General features: G+C 35.6%; 1 protein-coding gene across 1 annotated transcript; it reads right to left on the reverse strand.

The window, feature by feature from the left end:
- Positions 1-8,465: 8,465 nt before the first annotated feature.
- Positions 8,466-11,471, reverse strand: LOC137618442 (uncharacterized). The gene is made up of 2 exons (XM_068348607.1): positions 11,198-11,471; positions 8,466-9,688 (listed from the first exon to the last, which is right to left on the reverse strand). Exons 1-2 carry the CDS (start codon positions 11,469-11,471, stop codon positions 8,466-8,468), a joined length of 1,497 nt encoding a protein of 498 aa, XP_068204708.1.
- Positions 11,472-20,583: the final 9,112 nt, after the last annotated feature.

The raw sequence follows: 20,583 nt of genomic DNA on the forward strand, positions 1-20,583 counted from the left end.
TCGTCCATAAAGATCTTGCCAAGGGAAAGGGGACTCATGCTTTTATTAATCTTATGCTTTCAAGCACAGTATCATTTTTTACTGTGAAGAGTTTTTATGTGATCCATGTTGCTGTATATGTTTTCATATTACCATTGTTGGTATATTAGTTTTTCTTATATTAACATATATGCATTTATATTATATATAATATATATATATATATATATATATATATATATATGCACTCATATACATACATCATCAGCCATTACTAGTCTAATGCAGAACAAAGGGCTCAGACATGACCTTCAGTATGCATCTATTTATTGCCTTTCTGTGGCAGTCCACACCTGCAAACTTTCTTAGTTCGTCGATCAATAATTTTCTTTTCCTTCCCCTGCTTCTTTTGCAGTCTCTGGGGCCCCATTCTGTTATTCTTAATGTCCATCAATTATTAGTAATTTGCATTGTATGTCTTGCCTTATGTCTTTTTTTTATCCATGTTGCAATTTCTGTTTCATGTTGTTATTATAATCATTATTCTTTTCATAGCTCTTTGAGTTCAACTAGCTTTTGTTCTAAGGCTTTAGTTAGGTTCCAAGTTTTATATATATATATATATATATATATATATATATTTATACATACAGTATATATATACACATATATACGTTAAGTATATATATATATATATATATATATATATATATATATATATATGTATGTATGTATGTATGTATGTATATATATACATATATATATGAATATTAAAAGTGTTTGTGTTTGTATGTGCTGTATATACAGCTCTCTCTCTCTCTCTCTCTCTCTCTCTCTCTCTCTCTCTCTCTCTCTCTCTCTCTCTCTCTCTCTCTCTGTAGTGAATGAAATATGAGGAAAATTAATAATCCTTTCTTTACCCAAAAGCTTACGCCTAAAAACTTAAAGAAGCTAAGGAATTACGGGGAATCTTATAGGAAACACATTGACGCTACTAAAGCAATCGCCTTTAATGTAAATTGCATTAGAGAGCTGTATCCTATTTCTGGTAGAAGTGATCTTTGGATTGTGTGTATATACAGTTTATAGTATGCTGTATGTATACAGTATATAAGCAAATGCAAGTCATACATGTCTGAGGCCTTTGTTCTCCAGTGGATTAGTAACGGCTGATGATGATGATGATGATGATGTGTGTGTGTGTGTGTGTGTATATATATATATATATATATATATATATATATATATATATATATATGTGTGTGTGTGTGTATATATATAATTTATATATGTGTATATATATGATATATATATATAATATATATATATATGTATATATATATATATATATATATATATATATATACATATATATATATATATATATATATATATATATATATATATATATATATATATAAAACCCTCTCGGAGTTGGGATAAATTTACGTGGTGAAAGGATTTGTGTTTCGCCATAACCAGCAAAGCTGTTCTAGTCAGGGTCACCCATACTAGGTTGGTTTGCTGTAAGCGATCAGACTGAAGTATCCCACCATCACCAAACCGCAGTGGCCAGCGTGGTGTTGAAATGGCCAAACCCCAGACATGAATAAGGATATGTCTAAGGGTTTTTTTTCCTGCAGTGAGTTTGAAACGGCTGCATTTGATTTATCGGCATAAAAAAGTAACAACTGGTAAAATGCAAGAATTTAACATATTATTTTAATTGTATGTGAGAGCAGATGTGGCCTCACATCTCTTGTATTATTCATTTGTTGTTTGCACGTATAATTTATTTTACAAATTGTGTTAAACTAAATATTAATGAAAATTAGACTGAGTCAACTATACGATGTAAAAATGAAACTGAATTAGTTGTGCTAATAGTTTTTGTACTACTATGAGATTCAGGGCCTCTGTAACACGGTTTTTTCGCAATAATTTTTTATCTATAAATTTCATAAATATAACGCTTATTCAGAATGCACATTATATCTACACATAAATTTTTACTATATTCTGCATTACGTAGGTTGAATAAATTTGGTACTTATAATATAAAAGTGACGTTTTTTGAAGACGGGCCAACTTACTCAGAGAAAAGGTTTCGAACGCACTCATTACGTAACTTATGACGGCATTTCTTCCCTCTTTCTCGATCGATGATTGGCTATACGTAACGAAGGCTATACCTCTGCCAACAATGACACAAAAGTTTAAATAAAAGCAAAGCAGTACACCTTTATGAACTCTGAAACCTCTCCACTGATAATTTTCATAATGAACAAACCAACAAAATATGTTAATAAATACAAAAACACTTCGATTATTAGTCTAACTCCCAAAATAATTTTCCTAAGAAATTACAGTCTACTTTATAGGTCACAATCAGATTGACAAGGTGTAGGGAATAGTTGGTAATTTTCAAAAACGTGGTAGACAAGCTTGATTTGATAACTGCTATATCCAATGTCAAGCAATTTTTATTTGTCTATCTACCTACCTATTTACTGTAAAGAAAAAAAAATAGCCGGTACCGTATTTTGGCTTTAAACCTTCACCAATAATTATCGTCAGAATGATGACTTCATGAGGCTCCACCCACTTTGGCCTCGTTATAATTCAGGATCACACTGAAGGCTATCATGGGCATTATTGGATCAGAAAATTTAAATTCTGGCTATAAAAACTCATTTCTCGAGTAGTTGTAACAAGTGCTAAATGATCCTCAAGGATTCCAGCAGTTGGCCTAAACGTTTAATTCATGTATACTACTGTTGCGGCACTACTGCTACAGTAGAGTCCTTTCAATGACGTCACTGGGAATCGCCGGCGGCCATGCTGGAGGACATACAAAGCAAAAACATGTCGGCTGCTACAGCGAATATGGACAATGAGAGCGACTTTGTCAAACAATTGTCGGGTGATGATAAGCGTTTTTACAAGCAGAAACTCGATCTAATTGATGGCCTAGATCCATACCAGATGCAGAATTCATTCAGTCAAAATATTGAGGATTTTCCCAGTATTTCATACATTGATATGGTGAACTACTTGGTACTGTCAGCCAACCCAGTGTACACTAGCGAGCAGATGAAAGCATACAAAGGCCTGGAAGCTCACAATCAGTTCACGTCCGGATGGGTGAGAAACGTTGCAGTTGCCTACCCCAAGGAAAACACAGCTGTAATCACAGGCAGGGTTAGTAGGATTTTTGTTTCTTCACGGAAAACAGCACCCCAATACAAAATCAGATTTGCCTAGAGTAAATCAGAGCCAGGTGGCAAACTGTTTGCATCAATTTGACACGTGTATCTGTATGTTCTTTGCATCAGGCCATTCATTAATATTTTGAGTAATCTTGCTAGAGCCTCCGATTCACACTACAATTTATATTTTTTAAAACTTTGAATGGGCCTAGTACTACTGTTTAGTAAATATGACGGCAATGATTCTGGAGTCACAAAAAATACTAGTTCACCCCCCCCCCAAAAAAAAAAAAGAAGGAAAATATGTTAGAAATTCCTAGAATTGTGGAGCTATGGTATTCTCTTTTTTTTTGATAACTTTTTTACATTTATTAATTTTTGTCTTGCAGGTTTTACATTCCCAGAGTATGAATGAAACAGCTACTAAGCCATGGATCATTGCAGAAAAGTCTGGTGTTATTCTGGCTGCAAATTGCATTTGTAAAGCTGGCCTTGGAGGGACCTGCACCCACGTGTCTGCTGTTTTGTTTTGGTTGGAAGCTGCTGTAAAGCTACGGGAGAAAAAGACGGTGACTCAGGAAAAAGCATACTGGCTACTGCCTGTAGGAATACAGAAAGTGCAATATGAAGCTGTGTGTGACATTGACTTTACATCTGCCAAAATGAAAAAGAAGAAACTGGAGAAGTGTTTCAGTGAAGTAGGGAACAGTAGTTTTTCTAACAATTCTGAGGCAACTTCGGAAATTCTGGTCCCACAACCTAGGGTTGCAGAAGTTAACCGTTTTTTTGGAGGGTTTGAACTCTATAGGGACAAATTGTAGCATCCTTACTGTGACAACCATACAATACTAGATTTGTCCCAAAGGTTGCCAGAGATGAATGTCCTGATCCCTTGACAAGTTTAACCCTGGATAGGTACGGTGGGTCGTTTGCGACCCCGAGCGTCAAAAAAAAACAGGTTTTTCTCACGTGACTCACCCCTGTGACTGAATTTGTGGGTGATCGACCTGCAGGAGGTGTCTCCCCTACACGCTCTAGTAGTGTCCAGATGTGCATTGCTGTAGCTGTACTCCTTCCCCGATTTCTGAGACTCGTCGGGGTCGTTCGCGTCCGAGTTTACCCTTCTGAGGTAGTTTGCATAATTATCAAAGTTATTACGTATTATGAAATTGTCGTAGAATGGTGCAACTTGTATAGGTTATCAGTTGTGGAAAGTCTTGGTGGATTGTTTGGCTACCATGTGCATGTTTTTTTTTTTAGTTAAAATGTCGTTCATCACCACGAGGACCATTTTACCGCGAGTGCCCCTTTTTCATTTTTTTTCATTTTTTTTGCCAAGTCATTTTTCCGTAAGATATTGCCAAATAGTGTCGTAAAACTTTTGCTTGTCTAGTGTTGGAAAGTGTGTCTAGATGATCTGGCTACCCATGCATGACTTTGTTTTTGTCAGATACGACGTAGTTATTGGTATATTGGGTATGTAACTGCGGTTACCAATTTCTGTTTTTTTTTCAATATTTGTAAAAATTACTACGTAGTAAGGAATTGCCGTATATTATTCATTTTTTTTTCATGTTTATGTGTTAGAAAGTGTGCCTTGATGATTGGGCTAACACGTGCATGTCTTTTTTTTTATCTGAGATGTCGTATATTAGAATGTCGGGCATTTTACCGCGAGTGTCCATTTTTAATTTTTTTTAATTTTTTTGCCAAGTCATTTTTCCGTAAGATATTGCGAAATAGTGTCGTAAAACTTTTGCTTTTTTAATGTTGGAAAGTGTGTCTAGATGATCTGGCTACCCATGCGTGATTTTGTTTTTGTCAGATACGACGTAGTTATTGGTATATTGGGTATTTAACTGCGGTTGCCAATTTCGGTTTTTTTTTCAATATTTGTAAAAATTTACTACGTAAGAAGGAATTGCCGTATATTATTGATTTTTTTTTTTCATGTTTATGTGTTAGAAAGTGTGCCTTGATGGTTGGGCTAACACGTGCATGTCTTTTTTTTTTATCTGAGATGCCGTATATTAGAATGTTGGGCATTTTTCCGCGAGTGCCCCTTTTTATTTGTTTTGCATTTTTTTGCTTAGTCATGTTACCGTAAGGAATTGGCAAGTAGTGTCGCAAAACTTATATTTTTATAGTGTTGGAAAGTGTTTCTAGATGATCTGGCTACCCATGCCTATCTTTTTTTTAGCCAGATATGGCGTATATATAGGTATGTGTTCGATTTTCCGGTGATTGCCATTTTTTCGTTTTTTCCCAATTCTTTCAAAATTACTACGTACTAAGGAACTATCACAGAGTAATGATTCCTCTAGATGTTTATTTGTCGGAAAATTTTGTTTACTTTTTTTTTGATTGAATATCATCAAATTTTTTTAGCTAAAATATTGTTTTACATTTTTTTTTTTCGATTTTATTTCCCTTCAAAAAAAATTTTTTGGGTCAGAATTTCAATTTTATAGTCGTAAAATAATCGACAATTATCCAGCAACCCACCATACAATTTTTATGCATATCCAATAATAATTAGATTAGTAAATAACACCTTGAAATTGACATACCCTTCCTACATTTCAAGTGGCAGATTAGGGAGTCTGAGTCAGTGTGGTTGGCGGCCATTTTGTGGACATATCCGAAGCGTAAGCTGCCCTATCTATATATATTCTTGTTCCCTATAGAATTTGTGATATTTTGGTATATTTTTACCTGCATAAATATCATATTATATATTAAATATATGTATTTTTTTACGAAATTTCCAAGTACTCAAAAAATTACCTTTAGATATGGCCCCTGATATAAATGTAATTTACAAAATAATGAAGATTTTTTTACATATTTCTATTTTAGGATAACATATGTTTATTCCCTAAAAAAATTAGCCACTTCCTATTTCATTTGGGTACCCAAAAAAATTCATGAAATTTGGACAATTTTTCTTGGCCAAAAAAAGTTACCCTTTTTTTCTCATTTCAGATCTTCACCTCCATGGGTCTGACTTCATCCAAAATACATCAAGATGTGTCCTAAACATTCAAGAATCAATTCCTAAAAGGATTTGTGTATATATGTATAAACTTTTTTTTTATGAATTTTTATGTCAGGTCTTTTTTTTTTTCTACTTAATTTTTTAAAATATTTATAATAAATAGTTTTTCTGCAGATGAGTAGTATTTATCTTTACAGTTGTTTTAAGCATTCATTGAAGTTTTTTTTGGCAAAAGAAAAAAGGAGGTTACTGCAAAAACTGATTTTTCAAGAATTTATTTTGGCGTCGGGGTCGTTCGCGTCCGAGTATACCCTTAAAGGGGTGTCCGAGGACCGTACCTATCCAGGGTTAAAGAGGGATGAAATGTGTAGTTTATCATATGACGAATTAATAACTGAGTGCTCAAATATAAAACTAGATATGACTAAAGCGGAAGCAGACATAATTGAAAAGAGCACCAGGGACCAAGCCAATTCGAAGTTGTGGTTCAGGTATAGAGCTGGGAGGTTCACAGCATCTAAAATTAAATCTGTCTGTCACACAGATATTGATAGACCCTCCCTTAGTCTAATTAAAGCAATCTGTTACCCTGATAGTGTTCAGTTTTACTCGAAAGCAACTGCTTGGGGCTGTGATCAGGAGAAGGCAGCAAGAGAGGACTATTTGGTTGACATGTCTTGTTCACATGAAAACTTTGAAGTAAGTGAATCTGGGCTTGTCATAGATCCAGAGCACCCATTCCTGGGTGCATCGCCTGATGGGTTAGTGTCCTGTTCGTGCTGTGGAATAGGCCTTCTTGAAATAAAGTGTCCCTGGTGTGTCAAGGACAGAGATGCTACTGAACACTCCTGCTTGAAACAAGACGCAATGGTGTGTACTGTTTGGACAAGAACCATGCATATTACTATCAAGTCCAAACACAACTTTTTCTTTGTCATAGAGACTACTGTGATTTTGTTGTTTGGACTGAAAAGGGGCATCATTTTGAAAGAATATTACCAGATTTGGAATTTTGGGAGAGTGTCCTAGCCAAAGCATCAGCATTTTTTCAGCGCGTGTTGGTTTTAGAACTTGTTAGAATGTTTTATTCTCGGGCACCTTTGACCAGTATTTCTCTTGATCCTCAATCTCCAAGCTCAGATCCTTCTGAGGGTACAAGTTCCGCAGTCAGTCAAAGAATGCAAATCACTGCTGAAAAGGACAGTGGTGTGTATTGTTACTGTAGAAAAGGTGAAGATGGCAGAATGATCGCTTGTGACTATGGAAACTGTCCTTTTCAGTGGTTTCATTTTGCATGCCTCAACATGACTAGGTCTCCAAAAGGAAAAAAAAGTGGTACAGCCCAGAATGTACTAAAAGACCAAAATGTGAGTTGAAGAAAACAAGCACTGTTAAAAAACTAAAAGTTTAGGTGTATAAAGTATTGTGAAGTTTATTATTTTTTAAGACATTGCAAAACATGTAAACGCATAATGAAAACAGAATTTAAATTAACATTTTAAATATATGTATGTTTGTTTTTTCAGAATTTCTACATGTACTGGTAGTTTTTTCCTAGAATGCAAAATTCTATGGATTTAATTCACAAAGCATTAAGGGTCTAACTCTCATTAGTGAAACTACAACAGAAAACTGTCATAAATACACATGGCTTCTTACATAGTGGATAGGGGCACCATCGAATTTAAAATTAAAAAATGTAAGATTAAAAAAAACATTTAATGGTAAATTTTCATTAAATAGAATTGAGTAAACATTTTTATTTATTTATTATATATTTAATAAAACTATAATAAATAAATATAAATTTCCATTTAAGTTAGCAGGCTGCAGCTTAGGTGTTATTTTATTATAATACATATAGTTTTTGGTGTCGTTATCTCCTGCATAAAACATAACATCAATACCATTATCAACATCAATACCATTATCAACATCAATACCATTTTGTATAATTTTTTTTTTACCATAGATTCTGTGGTGACTTGGATTTTTTAGTGTCATAAATCTGCTGTTTATTTATTGTTATTAGAGGATTTAAGTGCTGCTCCATTGACAGTTTTCTTATGGAAGTTGGCTCTCTATGGGCAACTCTGCTTAGCCATAGAAAATTTTCAATGGCTTTAGCCTATGTCAGATGGAAATTAACAGAGGTGAATTGCCCATATAGAGCCAACTTCCATGAACAAACTGTGAAGTGGAGTAGCACCTTTAGCCATGAAGCAAACGACAAGTGCCAACTAAAAAATTTCTCAAGGAAAAACAGGCAGCACAGTTATTCAGTCAAACTTTACAACTGGTGGAGATAAATTGTTTAGTGCACAGCAGATGACTACTAATTTATCTACTAAAGTTTTCTTCCCTGGACCACTACAAGTGAGGAAATCTAGAGGCATTGGTCCATTCAGTATTGAATACCTCTGCCTAACACAGCCAATGACTCGCTCCACATGAATACGAACATTTGCAATTTTTCGAGTGTTAAATACCTCTGAAGCAGATAACTGTTTTTTCCCACGAAGAAATGCTGGGATCTTCACTGTAGCACAGCGGAGGCTAATGGAGTCAGAAATGTCAAACCCCCTATCTGCTAGCACATCTCCTGGTAACAGATTATCCATAAATCCACAATTTTCCGTTAGATATTTATCACTGACACGACCTCCCCATGCAGGAGAGATGTAAGAAATGACACCTTGTGGTGTTATACCAATAAGGAATTTCACAGTGATATGGTGTTTATAAGAGCTCCATGTTTGAGCTCTGGCCATTAGATTGGATGGTCTGTCAATAAAGACTTCAAAACAGTCAAGTATTACTGCTACTTTGTTTCCAAAACTCACGTGAAAGCACATAGGCATGGCTTTTCTTAGTTCATCTCTTGAAGGCCACTTGACCAAAAATTGAATCCTGGCATATAATATATTAGTTACAATATTAAAATATCTTGACATGGTAGGCATAGATACAGAAAATCTGTAGGCAAGGTCTTGTAATTTCAAATTTAAACGATATTTCATCAGAGTAGCTATGAATTGTTGGAACTTAGGGAGGCAAGTCCTGCCAGTAACTGTTAAATAAGGACTCATAAAATTAAGCACATGCATGAGGATTAGAAAATTCAGCAGCCCAGTGTAAAATGACACACTCTCATCATTGCCTTGAAAAAAATCCTCGTTTAGAGTTAGTTGGTCTATTTTTTCTTTCAAAATTTTATTTTCGTCCATTAGTCTGTTAATCTCTTCCTGCATAGCAATGATGGTTTCACTGGTGAGGTCGGTCTGCACCTCCACTGATTTGCTGTCCCCATCACCTTTTGCTTCGATATTACCAAGATCAAGCAGTGCTGCAGCAGCCAGTTCCTCAGCGATTCTTTCTGTCCGTAGACGCTTCCTTTGATATCTATCTGCGGCACACGGACTTGTTGTGTTCTTGTCATGTCCCAGTTTCACTGATGGTGCCCAATCTGGATTTGTAGTGTCACGTAGTGCAGCAGGTCGACCTTGAAAAAAAAAACTCACAAGTTAACTTAGGGCACATGCAATTCAGATGCTTTTTAAACTTACGAAGGCAGAACATGATTGGGCATACATTTCCGTTGAATAATCTGCTTCCAGAATTTGTTGTTTTTCGCTTTAATGATTTTAAGTCCAAAATTAGATAAACGCTGGGCCAATGAAGAGAGTGTTTATAATTATAAAGCTAATATTGATCATTTAGCCTAACCTTGTGTATTATAATTTTTTAGTGTCAAAATGTATGTAAAAGTTTTGCATTATAATGTCAATGTCAAATCTTTATCAGTTCATGCCTAACCATTGTGTTTGTGTTTGGTTACAAATGCTATAATTTCTTATATACATATAAACATATGATGGACAAACTCTATTGTAATGCTCTTGGATGATCGTTTTGCCTCTTTGCAATTAAATGCGCAAGTTTATTTATTTTTTTGAGGTTTCATATATATGCTGAAGACCCCTTTGGGTTAAACCAGCTTTCAGATATTATTATTATTCATAATCAATGTTTATTCATTACATAGGCCTGTATGTCTGCACAATTTAATACACAAATTAAAATAAATATAAATATACACATAATTATATATAGGCATGAGCACCTTGACGAAATAGAGACCTAGGTAAGTAGCCTTTGTTAATATAGCCCCACACACACTACACACTGAACTGACGATGATACTTGTGAAGTCACCCATGCGATCGGATAAAGCATGTTTACACAAGAATAATGATACTTTTAGGACCTAGCCGAGACTGACCTGATATGAAATGATCAGAACAGATACGTGCGTAGGGTAGTGAGGATTCACGTAGATCAGCCCCTGATATTCTGGTCAACCACAAGTCACGTTTGCGCTTGGATAATTCTTCTGTATCCTTATCCTGATTCTGAATAACTGCCGGTATGCGGTAGAAACTCTTGTCATCTCTTTGTCCTCGATTCCCACAGCCAACAATAGTGCAAAAACTGGGCATTGTGTGAATGTGAATGTGATGAGATGGCTAACTATTCGACAGTTCAACTTACAGCTATTCACTGAACGTGTCTTTGTATGTCCTCCAAGATGGCGGACCGGAAGTTTGATGACGTATAATGAAAGGACTCTATTACTACGCTAGCACAGATACCCCACCCACATTTATGTATCGTTCCGCCATTCATAAAGTTTTTGTCATGTTTTTTCACTGTGCAATAAGCCATGGCCTCCTCAGAAATTAAGTTTAACATTAGATGATAGGTTATTTCATTAAGCTGGCAAATTATGGCAACTGGGTATGTTATTGCCGATGATGAAGCTAAAGATAAAGTATGGTAACCTTCCTTCATTGCATTATCATCTTTACTACTATTTGTTTTGCTACATGTAGTAATTATTTTAAAGGATAAATGAATTATGTTCACTTTACTTCTATAAATTCCCATTAGATGTACAAATAAAACTCCTAAAACTAATCATGATTTATTTACAAAATGCAGTCATCATCACTCTCGAGAAAAAGATCATCTTCCCCATCCTCATCGTCACTGGCCAGGCTAATGATGACTGGTTCTAATGTCTCTCGGATATTGTCCGACTCCCAATACTCCTCTTCGAAATGACGGGATTGTCGAACTGCTCCTGCCCACACTTCTGGGGTAACAGAAAGCCTGGCTTCCTCCAACCTGTACTGCAAGTCGGATCGAGTAAAGGCCGATTCACACGAGCCGTTTTCTTTCCGACAGGCTGGCCAGTGGCTAACCTCCGTCGAAATGTTGTGCATTCACACGAGGCGTTCCATATCCGTTCCGCGCACGGTTTTTATCGTTTACTTGACTCTGTCACACGAGGACCATGGGAGAGATTTCTCTTAGTAATTTGGCGGCAATTGCTCTTCTACTTGAAGAGGAGGATGAAGAGAGGTTTCAAAGAAGTAGGAGAAAGGTATGGGTACATAAGTCAATAAAGAAAAGAAAGAGTGAGGGAGAGTTCTGGACCCTGTATAAAGAACTTGCAGACGATGAAATTAAATTCTATCAATATTTCAGAATGTTTAAAGCAAAGTTCACCAGTTTACTACGAAAAATCGAAATGGACCTAACCAGGAAAAATACAAATTGCAGAGAAGCCATATCTTCGAAGGAGAGACTAGCAGTTTGCTTAAGGTAAGAAATAAAAAAAGTAGCAAAAATGGAAATTATTTTGAGGTAAATGATTTACATTACAGATGAGGTATTAATACAAAAAGATATATGTATTTGCGTGTGGCTGTATGTGTTTATGTGAGACAGTGATTGATATTACTGTGGTATTTAATCACTAATTAGTAATCTTCTGAGTATGTTGTAGGGGAGTTGGAGTGTGATGGGCCTAGTTGTGGACATGAATCGGTTTGTAAATGGTTAGGTTCAGAAAGATGTCCATACATTGACGATGTGTCATTAGACATTTTCAACATATCTGACAACTCTGTCATCTCTAACTCAGATACCAAGGCAAGAAAGAACTCTAGTTTTACATGTTTTGATTCCTGGGTGATAACTTATTAACTGTAGCTGCAATGCTCTGGAAAAATATATCCACACCATTTGGAGGTTCTCTTCTTTTCTGACTCTCATTCTCAAGCAGATGTTTCATTAAAACAGATGACGGTGTCTCGGTTGTATTGACACATTTCTGTGATGTACATCGACCTCGTCTCCTTGTGGCATCTTGTACTCGTTTAGGGGAAAATTCCTCATCACACTGAGTATTTCCTGTATCTCTTGCTCTCTTATTTTGTTGATAGGATACGTCTTTATCTGTATCTTCTGTAACTACAGTATTCACAATTTCTTCTTCAACATTAGTCATCGTTTCTCTGTCACGAAGGAAAGGCTTAATGAAAGCTATCTCTTCTGCATACCTCCATTTAGTTACTGTAACTGACTCCTGACCACTCTTAGTATTTAATTTCTTTAGATATACATTCTATACTGGTCCCGAAGATTTCCCCATCTTAGTTTGCATTCATTTCCTAAAAGGAGAAAACATGGTAGTCTCCCTGATTGGTCTTGGCCAGGTAGCACAGGTATGAACCATCTATAAAGCCCTCATTCGTGCCAGCTGCCACCACCACAAAACACTCACCTTCTGCAGGAGGAACCTGACGACTGTAAGTGGGGCTCGTGATATCCTGCCTAGTGTCTGCCCATTCCCTGTTGTGAGCCATCCTCGTCATGAACCAGGTTTCATCTACGTAAACGACCACTCTTCCCTCCTCCCGCTGGCGTCGTAGATCACAGAGAGCAGTTATCCGGCGGCATACAATTTCCAGAGATTCCTTCCATACATACATCTTACGTTGGGAAGTTTTATACTTGAATCCCATACAATGCAAGAGTTGAAGTACTGAAGCCCATGATGTCATTTCCGGAATAATGCCAGCTGTTTTGAGGTCATTTGTAAGGAACCAACAGTAAAATGCTCCTTTTCGGCAAACTTTCTGTCCATACAGCGACGAATGGCACCAATCGTAAAGTTATCAAAGACAGGCGGCACTTGTGATCCTGACGATGGTGAAGGAACGGAACTGGAGGCACGGTTGACGGTGACCCTCACTGCACCTGCAGTCATGCCCAAAACATAGCCAACACGGTCGTACGGCCTAAGAAGAAGACAAAAAAATTATATCGGATGATCCGTTCGTCTGATAGAGATTTTAGCACAAAAATCTTATTTGAACAAAAATAGTTATATAAAGACTGTTTACATGCAATCTCTCTCTTTCTCTCTCTCTTGGTGGCATAGTGAATAGTTAATGAAAATGTTCAAAAGCCTGAATGACATTACAAGTATTATAATCATGTTACGCTAAATACAAATCAGACCATAAACATTGGATTTAAACTAGAAACTGAATAATACCTATTCAGGCTATAGTAAATATGGCCACGGGCTTTCTCTTGACTGTATAAAGTTGCAAGTCGTAAGACAAATACAGTTTTGCAACCACGGGGGCAATTCCAAATCCTGTTAGCCATTCTTGACTGTTATGGGTTTCAGAGCCGATAGAACAAAGTGAATGGGTTTCTGGTGGATGGGCGGGGCAAAATTTTGTCAAAAGGTGTTTACATTGCTTACGTAATGAATGTTTTCGACTCTTGGCTCGTTATCACTGGCCATGGCGTCGGCTAGATCATTTTTACTCTATAGAAATTAAACCTATCGGGTTTAGGTTATTGATAATGCTGACAAAATTTGTGTGTGGTTGTAAAATATACATATGTCAACTTTCAGATACATCCAATGCTTTGATAAGGAGCAAAGTCCAAAAACCGTGTTACAGATGCCCTGAATCTCATAGTAGTAGGTTGTAGGTTGGCCGAGAGAGTTATTGGGTACTTTGACTGGCCAGATAGTACTACCGAATAGTGTGGCATATTCTGTACACATTCTCCTCATACACCTGGCAACACTATAAGGTAACCGAAGAAGTCTTCGTCACTCAAGGGGTTAACTACAGCAATGTAAGTGTTCAGTAGCTACTTTCCTCTTGGTAAGGGTAGAAGAGATTCTTAGTTATGGTAAGCAGCTTTTCTAAGAAATACACTCCAAAATCAAACCATTATTCTCTAGTCATGGGCAATGCTATACCTTCTGTACCATGGTCTTTTACTGTCTTGGGTTAGAGTTCTCTTGCTTGAGGGTACACTCATACACACTATTATATATGTTTCCTTATTTCCTTTCCCCACTTGGCTATTTTTCAATGTTGGATCATTTGGTCTTATAGCATCTTATGCTTACAACTAAGATTATAGCTGTAATAATAATAAATATAAATTAGATAAGAACTTATGCAAAACATTTAATTTTATATAATTCAAGGGAATTCTGATGACTGTAAAATGAATGTATATCTCTTACCAACAAAGCAAGGCTAAGTTAATCTCTCTCGCCTAAGAACATTGCTTAACCGTTTTAGTTTTGGGTTTTGCTAATAAAAAATGGGCTGGCCCATCATTGTGAAAATTTTCCTTACTGGCATGGGATCAAAAGGCCTAAGAGGTAATTTTAGATATGAAAAGATAATTCCCAGTAAAAAGGACTTTTAGCATACGACCCTATATAATTAAGAGCGAGTGCATGTCTATATATACATATATACACACACACAAACACACACATACACACACATATATATATGTATATATATACATATATATACAGTATATATATAAATATACATATATACAGTGTATATATATATACACATACATACATACATATACATACTGTACATATAATTCTTACCGGTCACGCTCACCCTTATGAGAGTTGATACCCCGAGAGGGAATGGGTAGTTTTGGGAAGGGTAGAGTCTGAGTCGTGTTAACTATTACTATATGTGTGTATGTGACCTAACCACCCACATTTTGTAAGTGCAAACAGTCAATGTAGCAACTGGGCTGAAATGCACAGCACTTGGATAACATCTTGTAAGATCATAGGTTGCTCTCCGCTTACCATTGACCAATACATTTAAATGAAAATGGTTACCAGCACCGGAATATATAAAAAAGGACTTGTGATTAGTAACTTCAGCACTAAAGACTTTCCGAGAAAAAGGAAAACTACCCTTCGGGTGCCACACCCTCAAAGCTCTAAGATTAGAAAAAATAAAAGAATAACTGATAGAATACTTACAGCATTTCCATATATACATACATATATCAGTATTTAGGGATACGTATATATACTGAATATATAGCCAATACGTATATATATATATATATATATATATATATATATATATATATTTAAAAATATAATTATATATATATTATGTATGTATATATATTATTATTATTATTATTATTACTATCCAAGCTACAACCCTAATTGGAAAAGCAAGATGCTATAAGCCCAGGGGCTCCAATAGGGAAAAATAGCCCAGTGAGGAAAGGAAATAAGGAAATAAATAACTGAAGAGAACAAATTAACAATAAATCATTCTAAAAAAAGTAATGTCAAAAGAGATATATCATATATAAACTATTAACAACGTCAACAACGAATATGTCATATATAAACTATAAAAAGACTCATGTCCGCCTGGTCAACAAAAAAGCATTTGCTCCAACTTTGAACTTTTGAAGTTCTACTGATTCAACAACCCGATTAGGAAGATCATTCCATAGGCATATATATCTGCATATATATATATATATATATATATATATATATATATATATATATACATATATATGTATGTATGTATATATATATATATATATATATATATATATATATATATATATATATATATATATTATATATATATGTATATATATATATATATATATATATATATATATATATATATATATATATATATATAGAGAGAGAGAGAGAGAGAGAGAGAGAGAGAGAGAGAGAGAGAGAGAGAGAGAGAGAGAGTATGCATGGATACGTGTATGTATATACAGTATATATATATATATATATATATATATATATATATATATATATATATATATATAGACAGTATGCATGGATACGTGTATGTATGTATGTATATATGTATATACATACATATACCAAGGCACTTCCGCCAATTGGTGGGGGGGGGGGGTAGCCGACATCAAGCACATGAAACAAAAAAGGGGACCTCTCCTATCTACGTTCCCCCCAGCCTGACAAAGGACTCAACCGAGTTCGGCTGGTACTGCTAGGGTGCCACACCCCCCCCCCCCCCCCCGTTATCCACCACAGATGAAGCTTCATAACGCTGAATCCCCTACAGCTGCTATCTCCGTGGTCATCATCCAAGGCACCGGAGGAAGCAGCAGGGACTACCGGAACTGCGTCACAATCGCTCGCCATTCATTCCTATTTCTAGCATGCTCTCTTGCCTCTCACATCTATCCTCCTATCACCCAGAGCTTTCTTCACTCCATCCATCCGCCCAAACCTTGGCCTTCCTCTTGTACTTCTCCCATTATCTCTTGCATTCATCACCTTCTTTAGCAGACGGCCATTTTCCATTTTCTCAACATGGCCAAACCACCTCAACACATTCTTATCCACTCTAGCTGCTAACTCATTTCTTACACTACTTCGTTCCTAACCCAATCTACTCGAGATACAGCAGCCATACTCCTTAGACACTTCATCTCAAACGCATTCAATTTCTGTCTCTCTGTCACTTTCATTCCCCACAACTCCGATCCATACATCACAGTTGGTACAATCACTTTCTCATACAGAGTTCTCTTTACATTCATGCCCAACCCTCTATTTTTTACTACTCCCTTAACTGCCTCCAACACTTTGCATCCTTCATTCACTCTCTGACATACATCTGCTTCCATTCCACCATTTGCTGCAACAACAGACCCAAAGTATTTAAACTGATCCACCTACTCAAGTAACTCTCCATTCAACATGACATTCAACCTCGCACCACCTTCCCTTCTCATACATCTCATAACCTTACTCTTACCCACATTAACTCTCAACTTCCTTCTCTCACACACCCTTCCAAATTCTGTCACTAATCGGCCAAGCTTCTCTTCCACGTCTGCAACCAGTACAATATCATCCGCAAACAACAACTGATTTACCTCCCATTCATGGTCAATCTCGTCTATCAGTTTCAATCCTCGCCCAACCGCTCGAGCATTCACCTCTCTCACCACTCCATCAACATACAAGTTGAACAACCACTCTCACCGGAAACAAATAGCTCACTTCGTTTCCTATCGTAACACATGCTTTACTACCTTTGTAGAAACTTTCCACTGCTTGCAACAACCTTCCACCAACTCCATGTAACCTCATCACATTCCACATTGCTTCCCTAGCAACTCTATCATCCATAAACGCAACATACACCTCCATACCTTTTGCTAAATATTTCTTGCTTATCTGCCTAATTGTAAAAATATGATTCATACAACCCCTACCTCTTCTAAAACCACCCTGTACTTCTAAGATTACATTCTCTGTTTTATCTTTAATCCTATTAATCAGTACTCTACCATACACGTTTCCAACTACACTCAACAAACTAATACCCCTTGAATTTCAACACTCATGAACATCTCCCTTACCCTTATATAGTGGTACAATACACGCACAAACCCAATCTACTGGTACCATTGACAACACAAAACGCTTATTAAACAATCTCACCAACTATTCAAGTACAGTCACAACCCCTTCCTTCAACATCTCAGCTCTCACACCATCCATTCCAGATGCTTTTCCTGCTCTCCTCATGTCCTCTCTTGTAATCTCTCTCACATTCTCATCTCCCATCACCAGCATCTCAACACCTGCAACAGCAATTATATCTGCCTCCCTATTATCCTCAACATTCAGTCAACTTTCAAAATACTCCGCCCACCATTTCCTTGCCTCCTCTCCTTTTAATAACCTTCCATTTCCATCTTTCCCTGTCTCTTCAATTCTTGAACCAGCCTTCCTTACTCTCTTCACTTCTTTCCAAAACTTCTTCTTATTCTCTTCGTATGAATGACCCAATCCCTGACCCCACCTCAGGTCATCTGCCCTCTTTGCCTCACTTACCTTGCACTTTACTTCCACATTTTTCTCTCTATATCTTTCATGCTTCTCTACACTATTACTCTGCAGCCATTCTTCAAAAGCCCTCTTTTTCTCTTCCACTTATACCTTCACTCCTTCATTCCACTATTCACTGCCCTTCCTCATACTGCCTCCAACAAACTTCTTGCCGCACACACATCACTTGCAATCCCAACAAAATTTTCTTTTCCTAACTTCCACTCCTCTAAATTACCAGTTTCTCTTACTTTCACTTCGTCATATGCCATTTTCAACCTTTCTTGATATTTACTTTTTACCCCCGGTTATATTAGCTCTTCAACCCTCACTAGCTCCCTGTATATATACATATATATATATATATATATATATATATATATATATATATATATATATATATATATATATATGTGTGTGTGTGTGTGTGTGTGTGTGTGTGTGCATATACAGTATAGCTATTTTTCACTAACATGTGACTCTTATAGATGCAAATATCCAACTCAAATGAAATTTTATATCAAAGTCTATGCTAATCGAGTTTTTTTTCGAATAAATGCTTCAGGATAAGCTGAGACTCAAACATATGCCTCTATGTCAAAACGATTTAAATAGCTGACTATATCAGGAGAGACAGGAAGATGGATAGTGAACTCGAAATAAACTTATATCACTCTTGATAGCTCACTGGTAGAGTCTACTCTATGTATTGTTTCGACGCAGACACAGGTTCCTGTCCTAGAGCAACCATACTCATTAAGCTTAAAAAAAAAAAAAAAAGATTCCAGTGTATGTATAATCCAAACCCAAAGTACGATTCGATATTAAATAATGTTGGTGTTTTATATTTGTGTGTATATATACACACACATTATATATATATATATATATATATATATATATATATACAGTATATATATATACAGTATATGTGTGTGTGTATATATATACTGTATACCTGTGTGTATGTACAGTATATGTATACATATATAGTTATTTTTTACTAACGCATGGGACTTTTATAGATACAAATATCAACGTCAAATGGAATATAATATCAAATTCTATGTTAGGAGTATATAGTAAATGGATTGATAAATGCTTCAGGTTTGGTCGTTTCGACGCGCAGAGACACAGGTTCGAGTCCTAGAGCAACCATATGCATTTATCTTTATAAGAATATTCCAGTGGATGTAAAAACCCAAAGTAGGATTCGATATTAAATAATACAGGTGGTTGATATTTTTGTGTGTGTATATATATATATATATATATATATATATATATATATATATATATATATATATATATACATATATATATATCCATATATTTGTGTGTATATATATATGTATATATATATATATATATATATATATATATATATATATGTGTGTATAAATATATATATACATATTTTATATATATATATATACATATATATATATATATATATATATATATATATATATATATATATATATATATATATATATATGTGTGTATATATAAGTGAATACATGTGTATGTGTGTATAAATAAATTAATATATATATATATATATACATATATATATATATATATATATATATATATATATATATATATATATATATATATATATATATATACACGAGAGAGAAAGAGAAGCGGGAGAATGCTGGAAGTTTCTTTAAGCGTTCTTAATTATATCAAGTTTAGATACACCCCAGGCCCCTTTAAGGGGAGCGCTGTCAAAAGTTTCCAGACAGGAAGTTCGGCTATTCTAATTACTTTGGTCTGGAAACAAGTAGCAACCCCACGAACTGTTTCGAGGGCAGCCAGTTTCATCCTATAAGGTATGTGAACTTCGAATATTTTTTTTATTTTATTTTGTATTTCGGTATTGACTTCGTTGGGCATCAATTCCTCTTAAATCTCCGGTAAGTTACTTTCCTCTTCTCTCCTATTTTCAGCACCTCTTAAGCTCACGCTAATAACTTGATTCCAGTTATTACCGTGTGATGCTATTTGACACATTTTGTGAAAGATTTGACCAAACGGTGATATCGATGAAACGAGGGATGAATGATCGCTCTTTGTTTTCCCCCTTTTTGGAAGACCAATACGCTGACAAAGATGTTTGTGTTGACTCTTTTGTTGGTGTTGCAAATATCATGTTTCATCTGAGTGTATCATGGTTTGCCAACAGGTTTTTGCGTCTTATAATCTCTTGTTTAATATTTCTATACCGTTTCTCTTTTATCCATTATTTACAGATCTTTTGCGTGTTAAGTGTTTTTCTCATTTGTAAATATCTAATGTTTCAACTAAGATAATCGTATGTA

This window comes from Palaemon carinicauda, chromosome 24 (assembly GCF_036898095.1).
Source record: "Palaemon carinicauda isolate YSFRI2023 chromosome 24, ASM3689809v2, whole genome shotgun sequence".
Lineage (NCBI taxonomy): Eukaryota > Metazoa > Arthropoda > Malacostraca > Decapoda > Palaemonidae > Palaemon > Palaemon carinicauda.